The sequence below is a fragment of the Coffea arabica genome, chromosome 4e (genome assembly GCF_036785885.1).
Source record: "Coffea arabica cultivar ET-39 chromosome 4e, Coffea Arabica ET-39 HiFi, whole genome shotgun sequence".
In the NCBI taxonomy this organism is placed as follows: Eukaryota; Viridiplantae; Streptophyta; class Magnoliopsida; order Gentianales; family Rubiaceae; genus Coffea; species Coffea arabica.
In genome coordinates this window covers 17,984,218-18,000,776 of record NC_092317.1, presented here as the reverse complement: position 1 = coordinate 18,000,776, position 16,559 = coordinate 17,984,218, and the positions used below count along the sequence as shown (strand labels likewise).

General features: G+C 34.9%; 1 protein-coding gene across 5 annotated transcripts; it reads left to right on the top strand.

Annotated features, from left to right (window-relative positions):
- Positions 1 to 13,611: 13,611 nt before the first annotated feature.
- Positions 13,612 to 15,470, top strand: LOC113742014 (probable aquaporin TIP3-2). Of its 5 annotated transcripts, none has more exons than XM_027269688.2 (3): positions 13,612 to 14,340; positions 14,462 to 14,712; positions 14,841 to 15,470. In XM_027269688.2, the coding sequence occupies exons 1-3, from the start codon at positions 14,202 to 14,204 to the stop codon at positions 15,234 to 15,236; spliced, it is 786 nt and encodes a 261-aa protein (XP_027125489.1). In that variant the 5' UTR covers positions 13,612 to 14,201; the 3' UTR covers positions 15,237 to 15,470. The 5 variants fall into 5 exon arrangements, with proteins under 5 accessions (XP_027125489.1, XP_071903847.1, XP_071903845.1 ...); XM_072047746.1 differs by having other exon boundaries at positions 13,948 to 14,280; positions 14,447 to 14,712; XM_072047744.1 differs by having other exon boundaries at positions 13,984 to 14,340; positions 14,447 to 14,712.
- Positions 15,471 to 16,559: the final 1,089 nt, after the last annotated feature.

Genomic DNA, 16,559 nt, shown 5'->3' with positions numbered 1-16,559 from the left:
TTTCCCCTGGAGTTTTTAATGAGAGTTTTCTTCTCTCCTAAAATATTTTGAAAAGAGTTTTTTTTTTGTCATTTCTCTATTAAGTCTAAGAAAATTTTTTTCAATCTACATGCCAAATTTGTGATTTTTTGTTTTTTTAACTCCTACCCAATCTATACGCTTCCTATCTCCAATTGTCAAGTTTAAAATTTGAATATTGAATTTGATAGTTGGGAGAATTCTAAGAGTTCTCCCCAATTGTTAGATTTGCTATTTCTACAATATCTATTTGAGTGCTCATGATTTATCTGAATTCGAGATTCATTGGAATTTCACAGTAAATTTCTTAGTTATTTTCTATATTTAATTTGTTAGATCTAATGACTTTTAAGATTAGTTATATCTGTGACATATTCAATGTATTTTCTACCATTAGTAGAAATTTAATAGAATGAAATTTTATATTTTATCTTTTATAGAAAAATATCGACATTACAAAATTCCCATCAATAATACTAAAATGCCACTAGGATTTAATTCTTTTCTTAATATATGATCTCAAGTTGACATTACAAAATTAACCTCACAAATGCTAAAAAGCCACCTGGATTGAGAGACAGACCACAAGAATGTTGTAAACCTCAATAATGCGAAAAAATCCACCCTCAATGGTGCAACTAGGAATAAGATTATGAAGCAAAAGGAAAGAATGGTAGAGATGAAGAAGGATTGTAATACCCTATCCTACATTAGAAAAATAAAGTTCTATAGACTAGTACTTAAATAGAGTCTAAGTACTCAAATCTAACTTGGAATATATATTTTGGGTTACGAGAACAAAACCCAAATAGTTGAACTTGGCTGCTAAGACTTTGGTCACATCTTGGGCCCTGCAGGTGTGACACTATAGTATTAGGGCAAATCTTGTGTGATTGGGCTAGTGGTATTGGGCCGGACTACACAAAGGAGTGGAGGAACTAAATGCTGTGCTAGGCTAAATGCTACGTCGACCTAAGGGTGGGAGCTACCTCTAGGACAATCTGAAATATGGTACTGGATTGGGTTTTGCAAGAACGTGAAGTTTAAAAAGGAGGGGTGAATGTGATGCCTCATCCCACATAAAAATTGTAAATTATTATAGACCAATACTTAAATAGATTCTAAGTACTCATGCTAGCAAGGACGCATCCCAAATAGTTGGATTTTACTACTGAGACTAGAGGTGGGCAAAAAATCTGATCCGATCCGAAACCCGACGAACCCGATCTGATCCGATCCGAAAAATAGGATATCCAATCCAATTTTTCTTAGCGGGGCAGATGTGGGTCGGGTACCCGTAAAAACGGATACGGATACGGATCAGTAAAATTAAAACCCGCGGGTACCCGACCCGCAGGGTATATTATATAAATATTAAAAAAATAAGGGTTCATCATATAATTTTTATAATTTTTAATCCTAAGTGTAAGTAAAGTGGTTCACAACCTCATATTCTAATCTCATATGATCCGCCTCTCCTCATCTTGTCTTAAAAAAATGAGTATTCTTGGTGAAACATGAACTAAAATGAACAAAACAAAGAAAAATTAGTGAAACTCTATCATAAAAATTGTTTATCCTTTTCATCCTTTTTCATTTTTATTCTTCTTCCATCTATCTTTCTTGCAAATTTTTCATCAATTCAATCAAAAAATTTTGTTTGGAGCTCCAATTTTCTATTAGCTAGATAATTAAAACATTTGTGTCTTTCATTTATTTATTTGTTTTATTGCAATTGTGTCTCTTAAATTTGTCTCCTTTATTTTAGTGCAAGAAATTTATTTTTCTTTTTCATCACCTTTAATGCAATAAGGTCTATTCCAAAGATGTAAGAAAGTTGGTGAAAAATTTTCAAGATTATTTTGATTATACTTAAAAAGTTATTAGCTCTGTTCAATTCTTTTCCGAACTTGATTCCACAATCGACTCCTTTTGAATGCAGTCTTGTACCATAACATCCTTAAGGAAGTTGGAAAAGTTGCCAAACACTTATTATCCTTGTGTTTGTTATGTTATAAAAATGCGTGAGAATGGTGATGTACTCAAAATTATCATAAAATTTCATTTTATCTATTAGATATTATAATTCTAATATGTACTAAATTTATGAGATCGGTTTGATTATTGGATGAAATGTGTGAGAATGATGACGTATGGATTTTGATTATAATATCTCTACCAATGTTAATTAGAAAGCATTTTTTTATTGAAAAATATGTTGAAATTAAGTGAAAAATATTTTTTATTGAAATTTGTTTTTAGGGGCGGGTACCCTATGACCCGCCCCTTTTTTTTGGGTACCCGAATAGCGGGTACTCGAAAATATTAGGAGTGGGTTAGGGTCGCAAAATGGCTGATCCGATATTTTAGGGTCGAGTCAGCCAAAACATATTAGGACGGGTATCCGACCCGTGCCCACCCCTAACTGAGACTCTAGTCGCATCTTGGAACTAGGAGTCTAGGGTGTGATATTATGGTATTAGAGCAAATCTCATGTGGTCTCCTCATGGGGTGAGACTAGACTAGTGGATTTGGGCTGAACTACAAAAGGGAGTGGAGGAACTAAGTGCTACGTTGACCTAAGAGCAGGAACTACCTCTAGGACCTGCACAGGCCACCTCTAAAATCCAACACAACTTAGTGGACAGTCTAAAATATGGTATTGTGAAGACGACGGTGATGGTAAGGATGATTTGTGCTTATGGTTTCGTGTTAGGATTTGATAGCTAGGATTGGGAAAATTAGGGTTTCTATTATTTGGGAAATTTTTAGGAGGATGACTTAATTCATTAATGGATCAGGCCATTTGGTAAAAATAGGTCAAAAAAATTCAAAGATGTGTCTAATTGTTACAAATTGGGCCAAATAGTATGGGCTTACACATGAAAATTAGAATTACAAGTTAAATTATAAATAAAGACTCATTAGGGCCGAAAGGAATTGGGCTATAATTTAATATTATCCCGTCTTCTAGACAAAACCAATAATAGGCCAACCAACTGATTTAAGAAATAACCTTCTAGACTTATGAAACCTACCCGAGTAAATACAATGGACTTATTTTACGAAACTTAAGAACAAGATTGAAGTGTTTTCAAAACAAGTCTCACTTTTGATCATGGAATTTAAATTTCCAATTCTTTATATATTTAAAATAAGTTTTGAAACCCAAATTTTATTATAATAATCAAAGTTTTAAAAAATAGCCCAATAAAATGTCAAAGGTTCGAGGTTATTTTAAGTCGAATTGAGCAAAAAGAAATACAGTTTAGGGTAGGACATAGCTCTAGGTCCAAATCTAAATTTAAATTGATTTTAACTAAGCAACGCATTTCTACAAAATGAATAATAAATATTAAATAAATAAATAAATAAATTACATAAATAAATGAATAAGCTATGTATACAACTAAATAAATAAATATTTTAAATAAATGAATAAATGAATGAAAAATAAATAAATAACACTTATTTATGGATAACCAAATTATGGCATCTTTAAAAAATACTTTCTAAACTAGGAACTTTCTAAAAATAGAAACCTTCCACTTTAGGAAACTCACCAAATATTTTCTACAAAATGTTTAGACATGTTTTCTAAGGTTATCCAAGATAGAAATGAGCACTTTAAGAATAGGATATATGAACTAATTAAGGCATCTATGCCACTGGTTATAGGTTTGATACAATATCAAGGACATGTTAAGAATCCCATCAATCAAACAGTTTGAGATAGGTGGTGCTTACTTCTCTGTGTTTTTCTATAATGTTGGACAAGAGTTTTCTCACATGAAAATCGTATTTTGCTATATGTAAAATGGATCATATATACCTACTTGAAATACTTTGTTATGCTATGAAATATGAAATGAAGGCATATTTTCATGAAACGAAGGAAATATGCATGTGATGTGTGAAATGTATTTATGTTGCAAAAAACTGTAAACGGTCTTGAAATAGATGGCAGGGGCTTTAGTCCTGTTATATTATTTTGTCATGGTAGCCATTATGTTCGGCCAATTGACAGTCATGGTGATCATTGTGTCCAATCGATTGGCTTATATTATGTTATGTGGTCAAGTAATTTGTGCGAAACCTTTTCGTCGCCCTTCTAGCAGGGTTGAATCTCTAAAATGAGTACTCAGGAGCTGAATATTGCACTTACTTGTTTATGAGTTATGTTTTACGAAATAAAATGACATGATGGATTTATTATATGATTTATGAGAATTTTCTATGAATATGATCATGTCATGTCATATTATGTGTTTCCATGTCACGTTCGATGGGGGTCACCTCTCGAACCTACGGGACAAAGTGCTACGCTGAATGGGGGCCACTTACATATATGCTGCTGACTCTCAATGAAATATGCGTCTATAATATATGAAAAGATACCAAATATTTTTATTTCATCTATGCATGTGGTGTTGTGTGATTGAATTTGGAAATGTAAGGTATGCATATAGCTACATAATTGGGTAGGGGAGTAAGTACTATCTATTGGGCATATGTCGCTCAATCCACATTTCTATTTTTTTTCTTGCAGAGCTAGAAAGCCAGATCATATATGTTTAGATTATAAGTGACAGAGGTAAATAGATAGATGTTTAAATTTTAGGAAGTTAGAGTAACATATTTGTAGATTTATTTAGTGAAATGAATGTATTTCTTTAGTAATTGTAAATTTTAAAATTTAGTGAAGTTTTATAAGTTATAATTATGATGCTTTGAATTCATGGGAATAAGGTCGCATGAACATCAATATTAGAGCTAAGGATTAAATATAGCTAAAGACCCATTTGGGCCAAAAGGAATTAGGCTATAATAAAATATTATCCCCTCTTCTAGACAAAATCAATAATGAGCTAACCGAAATTGATTTAAGGAATAACTTTCTGGACTTACTAGACCTATCCAAGCAAATACAATGCACTTATTTTACATAACTTAAGAATAAGATTGAAGTGTTTTCAAAATAGGTCTCACTTTTGATCATGAAATTTAAAGGTCCAATTCTTCATATATTTTAAGTAAGTTTTGAAACCCAATTTTTATTATAATAATCAAAGTTTTGCAAAAGAACCCAATAAAATATCAAATGCTCAAGGTTATCTTTAAGTCCAATTGAGTAAAAAGAAATACATTTTAGGGTAGGACATAGCTTTAGACCTAAACCCAAATTTAAATTTGATTGTTAAATAAGTGCATGGTCCACAATCCCGTTGTACTTGTTATAGGTGATCAGGCCACCAAAAGCAATATTTGCCAAGCTAGGGAGACTCTTCAATGGCTTTCTCTAGGATAATCAAGATAGTAGGCGCATACACTGGACTTCATGGGAAAATATGTGCTTCCCCGTGGAGGAGGGTGGCCTAGGGTTCCGTCTTCTGCCAGACATGGAGAAGGCTTTTGCCATGAAACTGTGGTGGAAGCTACGTCAAAATACACCTCTTTGGTCCAATTTCATGCATCACAAGTACATACGGGGTGTTCACCCTTTAACGGCGCAGGTCATGAAGGGCTCAACAATTTGGAAACGCATTTGCTCGGTACGCGAGATCGTTGAAGAGAATATCCACTGGTGTATATGTGAAGGATTTGTGGACTTCTGGAATGACTGTTGGTTGTTAGAGGTTCCCCCTGTCACCATCAACTCATCACCAAATCCTCAGCACTGTTTAGTTGCAGAGTTCTATACTAATGATGGTTGGAATCTATCTAAACTCCGCCAATCATTGCCTCCACACGTTGTCACGCTCATCTCCAGAAACATTATCCGACCTACCGCCAAAGATGAGATGGTTTGGGTACCATCTGCCACTGGAGTCTTCACCACATCCTCGGCCAGGAAGTCTGCAAGAAGAGGTACATTTCAATTGTGTGTCGGAAAATATGGAGCGATTTACTTCTGTTAAAAATGGCATTTTTTTGCTGGAGATTATTATCGGGATATCTTCCACTAGATGACAGACTTCAAAGGCAAGGGATTTTGCTAGCTTCCAAATGCGGTTGCTACAATTTAGCGGTAGAATTGTTACCGCATGTCTTCCTCCATGGACCGGTGGCACAAAAACCGTGGATGCATTTCTTCAAGGCGTTTGGTTTGAAGTGGAATGAGTTCTCCTGCGTCTCCTCCATGTTACTCACATAGGCATAGTCAGCAGCTAAGGGTACAATCAACCATATCAGGGGTGCCATTCAAGTCATTGTACTTTGGTTTCTGAGGCGTGGAAGAAATGACGCCAGATTTGGCAACACTGCTTTCACAACCGTGTTGGTGATCCATCGAGTCAACTAGTTTCTAATATCTTTAGGGGCAGCAAGGGAATTATCGCTATGGCAAATAGAGGGCGACCTTAACACTTACTGCGCGATTTTCGTCCGGGTGCAGGCCCCACCTGCTCAACATTTTAGAGCTATAACTTGGATCAAACCACCATAGGGCCGTTTAAAGCTTAACACAGATGCGAACGTGATCAATAATAGGGCTACAGGAGGAGGGGCTTTGCGCGACCATGATGGGGTAGTCATTGGGGCATTCTACAAGGAATTCGGTGATTGCGAAATTCTACTCATCGAAGGACAAGCACTTCTGCATGGATTGCGGTGGTGTCTCGACAATAGCTACGAAAATGTCCAAGTGGAGATAGATTCTCAAGCGTTGGTGAGGCTGATTAACTCGACCACTATTGGGAAATGGCCATTATGTAACATTATATGTCAGACAAGATGGCTCCTCGATTGTCTTGGGGCAAGTCTCTCTCACGTCCATTGGGAGACGAACAGAGTGGCAGATGGGTTGGCATCGCTACCTTCAGAGTGTGATAGGTTTTTTGGATCTATGCAGCAACTACCAGCTAGAATTATGTCGCTAGTTAATTTTGATATCATAGGCTTTCCAAAGATCCGAGTGTCCCATGTAAGGGAGTAGTATTCCCCTTCTTCTTGATTTTTTCATGATACTCTCAGTTATGTGTACTCCTCTATGCTAATAAAATTTCTAGGCTGGCCACCTATCCCCTTACGGGGTTTGGCCAAAAAAAAAGTGCATGGTCCATTTCTATAAAAATGAATAATAACTATTAAATAAATAAATAAATTAAATACATAAATAAGCAAATAAGTAAATAACTTATATACATAAATAAATGAATAAATAAATAAATAACACTTATTTATGGACAATTGAGCTTTGGTGCATTTTAAAAAAATAAACTTTCTAAAACGGGAAACCTTCCATTTTACAAAACTCATCATATGCTTTCTACAAAAATGTTTAGACAAGTTTTCTAAGATTATCCAAGATAGAAATGAACACTTTAAGGACTAAGATATATGAACTAATTAAGGCATCTATGTCGTTGGTTATATGTTTGATGCGAGTTCAAGGCTAGATTAAGAATTCCTTCAATTGAGCAATTTGAGATATGTGGTGTTTTATCCCTATGTGTTTTTCTAAAATATTAAATATGAGTTTTCTCACATGAAAATCTTACTTTTCTGTATGTAGAATGGATCATGTATGCCTACTTGAAATACTTTGTTATACTATGAAATATGAAATGAATGACATATTTTCATGAAATGAAAGAAGTACATATGTAATGTGTGAAATGAATTTATATTACAAAAAGGTCTAAACGGTCATGAAATAAATAGCAGGGGCTATAATCCTGTTATGTTATGTTGTCATGGTAGTTGTTACGACGAGTCAATTGACAATCATGGTAGCTATTATGCTCGACCGATTGACTTATATTATGTTATGTGGTCAAGTGATTTACAAAAAACCTCTTTGTCGCTCTCTTAGAAGGGGTTTAATCTCTAAATTGAGTTCTCAGAGACTGGATATTGCATGTATTTGTTTATGAATTAAATTTTATGAAATGAAATGACATGATGGATATATTATATGATTTACGAGAATTTTCTATGAATATGATCATGTCATGTTATGTATTTCTATGCCACGTTCGACAGGAATTACCTCTAGAACCTACGAGACTAAATGCCATGTCAGATGGAGACTACTTACATATATACCACTCTCTCTTAATGTTATATATATATATATATATATATATATATATATATATATATATATATATATATATATATATATATATCTTACATATATAAAGCGAGAATCCGCTTGTGAACAGTGAAAAATGGGCCGGTTATGCCGTTATTTTTGTGACTTTGAGGGGTATTTTGGTCTTTTGCTGATGGGTGGCGTGGTTTTGTTGGAAATTCGCTCCTGTTCGCATGGGCAAATGGTCTGGTTACTCTGTAATTTTCATGAACTCTGGGGGTGTTTGTTGGTTGCATGATTTTTGGGTGGCTTGAGGTAACGTGGGTGCAGATAGCCTCGTTGAATCGGTGGACGCTTTTTGCTTTACCTTCCGTCTCTCTTCCTTGATCTCAATTTCAATCATTGCTCTCTTCTCATTACCACTTTCTCTCCTGCTCCTGTCCGCGTAGGCCTCTTGGATGGGAACATTTTGGCGGTCAGCAATTTACTCTTATTCTGTTCTTGGGTCTGTTCAATCTGTTTTTGGCAACAGGATAAACTTTCTTTTAAAAAAATGCAATTTAAGAAAATGGATTATAGTTTTTGAACTTTTACAATAGGTCCAATTTTTTTTCTTTTGAGCATGAAAAAATGATTCAATAAATACAAATTATCAAAACCAAAATCATCAAAATCTCCAAAAAAAAAAAAGATATAGACAGCCTAAAAAAGGGAAGAAAGAGAGAAAAATAAGAAAATATGTATATTCACCTTGCAAGTTAAACTTGTTCAATATTGAGAGTCCCATGCTCATTTTCAATGGATGATGTCCTGTTCAAAGAAACCATTGTTGCTCCCTCCATTCTTGAACACTTTTAATCTATCAATCAAACAATCATCTAAATTGCAACAAAAAGAATAGGATCCAATATGAAACCCTGATTAGGAGACATGGTAGTATATATAAACCGAGGTCATGGTGGGATAGAGTTGAATAAAAATTATGTGTCATGAATATAGACCTATTAATGTAAAACAAAAAAGCCACTGAATATATAAAAAATATTAATTCAATTTTACATTGGTTTGAAAATATTTTTAAATATGTTTGAATGCTCATTCAAGTCTAACAAACAAAAGAAAATGACAAACCCATTTTATAATTGTCTTTCTTTATTTCTTTCTTCCAAAGGATTGTTAAGTGTGAAGTACTAGCAAATAGAAAGTGTCAAAAAAAATGGAAATTGTCAAATTGCTTGTCTTAGAGAAGTAACGTGACTAATAAGCAAGGCTACACATTACATGTATAGCCATATGCCTTTTAGTTCTACCTAATTTTAGGCATTACTTACTGATTAATGCTATAGTAAGAGTGTAAGATAACCTGATTTTAAAGTCATGTTTATTTGTGCAATTAGGAAAAAACATACACTCACACACATGACTACTGTATCTAACAAAGAAAAAAAACACACAAACATAACAGCAAAATAATGAGTCTCAGCTACCTGACGCATGGCGTCAGGGCTAAAAAACTAGTATATATATAAAATATGAAAAGATGTCAAATGTTTTTATTTGATATATGCTTGTGGTATTGCATGATCAAATTTGAATATGTACAGTGTGTATATAGCTACATAATTTAGTGGGGGAGTAAGTATTATTTATTGGATGTATGTCACTCAACCCATATTTCTTTTTTTTTTTCCTTGCAGAACAAGAAAGCCAGATTGTGTATAGTTAGAAGATAAATGAGAGAGGTAAATAGATGGATATATAAATTCTATGAAGTTAGAGTAAAGTATTTTGTAGATGTATTTAGAGAAATATATGTATCTCTTTAATAATTGTAAATTTTAAATTTTATTAAATTTTTATAGATTATAATCATGATGTCTTGTATTTATGATAGTAAGGTCTCACTAGATTGTAAATTCGATTGAGGGACCTACATTTGGGGCGTGATAGGGATACATTCTTGAAACCCTCAAGACCAGGAGACATCATATTGAACGCAAATGCTGGATTTAACATAGGCAAAACAAGGCTGGTCATGGAATTGTTGCAAAAATCTGACTGCAGAGTGATTGTAGATAGGATTAACAGCATTTTTTTACTACACTGAGGATATTCACACGTTAAAGCATTGCTTCACAGATATGTCTTTTATGCGCATCATGTTTTAGTAAAATTTGCCATCAATATGTACTGAAATTAGGTGGAAAGAGGATTTTCCTCTGGTTGCAGAATGGAGCCCAGATGGATAAGAGGGCAGTTACCCAGCAGATGTAAGTAAGTAATACCTTATTATGAGATATTTAATCTATTGTCGTTTGAACAAAAACAAATTTAGAGTCACATCACTGTTTAAATACTATATAATAAGGATATTAATGGACAAAAATCTAAATTACTAAATTACCAAATGAAACCGGGACTTTATATAGTACTTGATCATGTTAAAAAAAGAATTTAAATTTGGTGATACACCACAGGTTAATTATTACATAGGGTAAATTGCACCATCAGTCATCAGATACTTCCAAAATCTCATCTAACCCACCATACTATTTTTGTAGAAATTGATCCACTAAAATTCTTTTACTTTATATAATAAAATAAGAGTGACGCCTTCCCCAGTGTGCAGGGTTAGCTAAAAAAAAATTACAAAATTGTCTACTAAACGTCTAAAAGTGATCAATTGGACAATTCTCCATTTGCTCGGTTAAAATAGATGAAATTCATGGCATGCGAGCCGGACACTTTATAGGAACATTTTTCTTGTTTCATGGACGAAAAGTAGTATAGTTTGCTAAATGAGATTTTAGAAAAGTTTAGTTGTCACACCTCGGACTTGAGGGTTAGTCCAACAACCTTTGAGCGATCCAAGAAATCAAAATAGTTAATCCGGATTGTTATTATCTCATGGGTCCTAGAGTTGTATACCATTTGTTGGGATGCCTTGAATCAGGTCTTCGACCTATGGTGATTCGACTATGTTCGGTTTCGCTGAGCTGTTGGGATGTCTTGAATCAGGTTTTCGACTTATGGCGATTCGACTATGTTCGGTTTCGTTGAGTTGTTATTTGGGTCTTAGTTTTGAACCTATTTTTGGGTCCAATCTGTTTGGTTGTATATATATATACACCTTATATTCATTATGTATGTAATTCTGATTCGTTTCAAACCCTAATAGAAATTTGATTTCCCCCAAAACTGTTCTAGTGTTCTTGTTTGTTCTTCAATTTTGTTGCGTCTGTTATAACACCATTCCTTTTCTTTCTCTCCCACTGCCGTGGGACTTGGGTCTTACATAAGTGATCATTGATACACATTTTTTCATTAAAAAAATTTCAAACTAAAAAGGAAAAAAGGAGGAGTTCATTGGCAAAAAGTAATAATGAAAACAAATAATCATTGCATTCCTAAATCTTTTTAGAATTGCAATAGAAGTATTGCAGTAAGAAATTAGATTTAAATATTGACAAAAAAGGAAAAGCAACAAAAACGAGTCAAGATAGAACCTTTAAGGAAATATTGCATTGGGGAACTGGAAAAGAAAATATTTCTTATTAGAAAAAGAAATATTGAATTCTTTTCCTGAGAATTTCTGTCTTTTCAAAGAAATTTCTTTATATTTGCAAATTCTTTTTACGTCTTTGCCAATACAATATCTCCTCCAAGGTTTTATTATGACTCTTTTTTGTATCTTTTCTTTTAAAATTTCTCTCTTTTCTTTTAATTTACTTTTTAGTAGAGGGAAGGATAGAATTTAAAAAGCAGAGAAGGACAAAGGGAAATTTGAACCTGAAACCTCAAATTTTTAAAGAATCAAATTTAACCACTAAACCAAAGCAAACTCTGCCTCTCTCTTTTTTCTCCTTAAATATGAATCCATTTATCTTCTTGCTAAAGCGCTCCTTTATTTTTGCACAAGGTTAAGGAATGCTAAGATATAGGTGTTATAACTTTTTGCTATAACTTTTCCTCTTTAACTACCAACAAAAATCCAAAATGTGCATCAATTGTTAAACTTTTCTAAAGTTTTATTTAGCTCATTATACTACATTCCGTCTATGAAGTGGCGAATATGCGACAGCAGATATGGTGTGCAGCTCAGTGCCCATAAATTTTGTCTATTTTAGCTGAGAAAATTGACGAAATGGCCCAATCAACCATTTTTAGGGGTTTAGAAGGTCAATTGGTAACAAAAATAGTATAGTGGAATAGATGACATTTTGACAAAATTTGGTTACGAATGGTGCACTTAAACCTGTCATATAATTGGGTACTGTTGGGAAAAAATCCAAATTGTGAAATCACAAAATTGGTAAGATGGGACATTATTGTTGCAGTAGCAATGGTTAGTTATGCTGCTGGAACTACGAATGAGGGAAGCTGAGGTCGAAAAAATTGAAACATTCATGATCGGATTTTAAATATACCAAAAAAAAAAAAAGGAGAGCACAAGCATGCATGTTCAAGTTTAAGAGGGGGAGTCCTACAATTCACCAACATATTTTAACTTTAGAGAATGATATTGCTCTAATTACATGGCTACAATAAAAAATTTCTCAAAGGAAAAGGTAAATCTAAAAAACCTAAATAAGCTCTACTTTTCCACGGAAAATGCTAACTTCTTCTGATAATGTGAAGGCAATGAAATAATTGAGGTGAATAGGCTAAGATAACGAAGCATGTTGAATGGCGTCAGTGTGGCAAAATGCACCTTTTGGTGGCAAACTACTCCTTGGTCTCAATATTAGAGTAGTTTTTCGAAAATTCAACTTTTATGAAAATATGGTAATCATTATATTTAGATGAGATGGCATTGGTAAATTTACATGTGTATACTTTGAATTCAAAATATTTTCTTAATGGATGTGTATTGAAATTTTAAAAAGTTGTTTTTTTAAATTACAAATTTGAAAAGCATGTATTAAATTTGAAATGATGACTTTTATTTTGGAGCATCAATGAACTGAAAACATGATAATAACAATGGGACGGGACGAGGGAGTATAATTGACTATAGATTTTTCGATAGCTCTGAATTTTAATATGGCGAAGCCTTTGACTTATTCCGACATGCAATGAATGGCATGCCTCGTGTGTCAGAAAATTAATTTCTTCAATCAATGGCTATATCTATTCAATATGTGTCTAATTTATATGTTGCAAATCCATAAAGCATCACATAGTTTAAAACAAAAAAAAGTGATAGAGAAAAATTGACCAATTACAAGATAAAATTTTCAGATGTACAAAAGATTTTGAAATTAATAAATTAATACAAGAAAAAAGCATATTGTTATTAATTGCACTGTGGTTATGTTAGTAACACTTGGTTTTACTTTCTTTACAAAGCATCTGCTGCCATTAACAATAGCCCATAAAGAAAATTGTAAAACTTGGTTAATAGATGCGTATTCAATCATTGAAGTCACAAGACTATCTCCTGATTGAATAGCCAGTTGTGCAATTTCATTAAAGATTTTAGAGTTGTGCATTGTACACATTCTTGATGATGAAATTAATTGCCATGTTGTGGAACTCTCGAGTACAATTCAGTGACTAGCGAAAGATAGATGAGGTTAAGGAAAACAAGCAGAAATGCTTTCAGACGAAGGAATTATACATGAGGCTGGGGCATGGATGAGATAAGTGAGATCGAGGAATGCATTCATTTGCAAGTTTGAATGGAATTTATGCCAAGAGTTTAGAGGAAACGGTGTTGGGTTGAAACGGTGCTGTCTTTGGCAGCCAATGCCCGCCAACGCATAGCAAACGTGTCAGTTTTCCTGCAGTTCATCTCCCAAGTGTCCACTCCAGTCCAAACTCCATTTGGTAATTTAAGCACTCAGCTGTCTTCACTAACCTCTATCAACTCATCCATATCTCCTCTTCTCCTTGGTCTCGTTCAGTCTTCCCTCTTTCTTTCTTTTCCCATTACCAGCCTTGGCTTGAGAGGCGGCTGCTTGTAGCAGAAATCCCATTACCACCTTTTTATTCATCACATAATTCAAAAATTTCAACAAGAAAGTATTAAACAGTTACTATATACATGAGCAGCGAGTCTGGTAGATGAGTGTGAAAGCTGTAGCCTAGTGCTGGAGAGGATTGCCTGATCAGATTTTGGTTTAACTAATCATCCATCTTGAGATTAATGGCTATGAGACCACGTAGGTATGCATTTGGGGGCACGGAAGAGGCCACCCACCCGGACTCCATGAGGGCCACCTTGGGTGAGTTTTTGTCCACCTTCATCTTCGTCTTCGCGGGTGAAGGCTCTTTGCTTGCTCTTGGTAAGACTAATTATCTCATGAAAACTGATAACATAGTCATAATACCCTGCATGCATGTGGGTTTTCATTGTTGTAGATGATTATTCATGTTTGATGATGGACATAGATATGGTGGATGCAGATAAAATGTACAGGGAGACGGCCTTGGAAGCATCCGGGCTGGCGGTCGTTGCACTAGCCCATGCGCTTGGTCTCTTTGCGGCAGTGGCCGCTAGCATGAACGTCTCCGGTGGACATGTCAATCCAGCTGTCACCTTTGGTGCTCTAGTCGGTGGAAGGGTCTCCTTTGTTCGGGCGCTCTACTATTGGGTAGCTCAGCTTTTGGGCGCCGTTGTCGCCTCCCTTTTGTTAAGGATCGCGACCGATGGCAGGGTAGTAGCTGCCTGCATCTAACTTCATAGCTCTAGTTCCTGTAAATGTTGTTTTTAGCGTATTAATTCCTCAATGTTGCCCATCGCGCCTTAATCATGCATGCTGTAATTTGATTTTGGATTTTGTAGAGACCGATGGGGTTCTCGGTGGCTGCTGGAGAAGGGAACTTGAATGCACTTCTGATGGAGATAATTCTGACATTTGGACTAGTTTACGTAGTTTATGCGACGGCTTTTGATCCGAAAAGGGGCAGCTTGGGCACCATTGCACCTCTTGCTATCGCGTTCGTCTTGGGGGCTAACATACTGGTGGGAGGGCCGTTCGAAGGAGCATCGATGAACCCTGCGAGGGCCTTCGGGCCAGCTTTGGTGGGGTGGAGATGGAGGAACCATTGGATCTACTGGCTGGGACCTTTTGTTGGTGCGGCTCTTTCTGCCCTAATTTACGAGTACGGTATCATACATGATGTAGATCAGCCTCCACACCACCCCCACCACCAGCCATTGGCGCCAGAAGATTACTAGTGCCGGTAGTATTTGCAAATGAGCTTTGAGCATTTGTTAATAAACTCGAGAGTGGTTGTAACTATGGCATTGTTACGTTGTGGTCGTTTTTGTTGTGCTCTATTCCCAATTATCTGTTTCTAGAATGCTTTTGGGGCCTTGTTTTTCGGTGTATTTTGTACTTTGTCATAACAATAAGGACTAAATGTTTGGTTTTCCAACAATTATGAACACTACTATATATGCTGTTTTTCATGTGTTGCATAAGATAGAGATCTTTCCATAGTTTGGAAAATTATGTAATTTTGGAAATTAATTTTGGTCTTGATATTATGTCTGTTCTCAATCGATTGACTACATGGGGATATAGATGCTGTTACTGCAAAATCTATTTTATTCACTTCCTATCGGTTTGGTAAAAAGAAAATTATATTGGTCACATTTGAGATGCTACGCAACTGTTCTCTATTAGTAATCTTCCATTTTGATCAATAAATTCTTCCGTTCAAAAAAGGATCAAATAATTCTTCTTTCGTCTGTCTAGTGTCTTGATTTATGCATAAACATGTAAAAACTTGATAAACTTTTAAGTTTCCAACTAATGAGCCATAAGTTACTGATTACAAACTTTGGCATGCGTACATAAGTTCCAGAAACTATTCTCTATATCAAGCAAACGACAACAATCTGCATATTTGCTTCTTTTTCTTTCTTCTTCATAACACCAAATAAGCATTTAACAATTTTTCAAACTCAAGTTAAAAGATTAAACCGGAAACATTCCTACATTTCCACGTAGGTATAAATTCGCTAGACAAGAATGGTGATTTCTTCCCCTTAAGTGCAAATTTGGTAGAACAGTATGGCGAGCTTTGCCATTGGGAGTTTAGGATTTAATTTTGATCAAAATCATCACATAATTCCCCGAGCTTTGCCATTAGGCTTTATTTTTGATTGGCAAAAATCAGGAGATAATATCTACTTATTCCTTGAGTGTGAATTCTTGGAAGAGCTTAACCATTGAGATTTAATTTTAATTGTGGCACCTCAGTATCTTTTTTGGATTGGCATAATCAATGAACGAAAAAATGTATTTTTGATTGTGCCATCTTAGTATCGTTCTTGGATTGGCTTAATCAAAAACAGCCCCCAAGAGTTAATTGTTTCATTGGCATTGATAATTTGGCAAATTTGAATCGCCAAGAACAAGCCCTTATTTGTAGGAATAAATAAATTCAGAGCCCATGGATGTTTTGGAGGCTGTGCATGCCAAACAGCTAGTCTTATAGTCACAGAAACAGGAAAGTCAGCTTGTCCTTCAACAAATTGGATGACAACTGCCCT

What these genes read in the sequence shown, in the direction of transcription:
- LOC113742014 (XM_072047744.1), top strand. Translation starts at nt 14,202, where the DNA reads ATGGCTATGAGACCACGTAGGTATGCATTTGGGGGCACGGAAGAGGCC. An exon ending in AGGCTCTTTGCTTGCTCTTG is followed by an intron (nt 14,341 to 14,446) that starts GTAAGACTAATT and finishes TGATGGACATAG; the next exon opens with ATATGGTGGATGCAGATAAA. An exon ending in GGATCGCGACCGATGGCAGG is followed by an intron (nt 14,713 to 14,840) that starts GTAGTAGCTGCC and finishes TGGATTTTGTAG; the next exon opens with AGACCGATGGGGTTCTCGGT.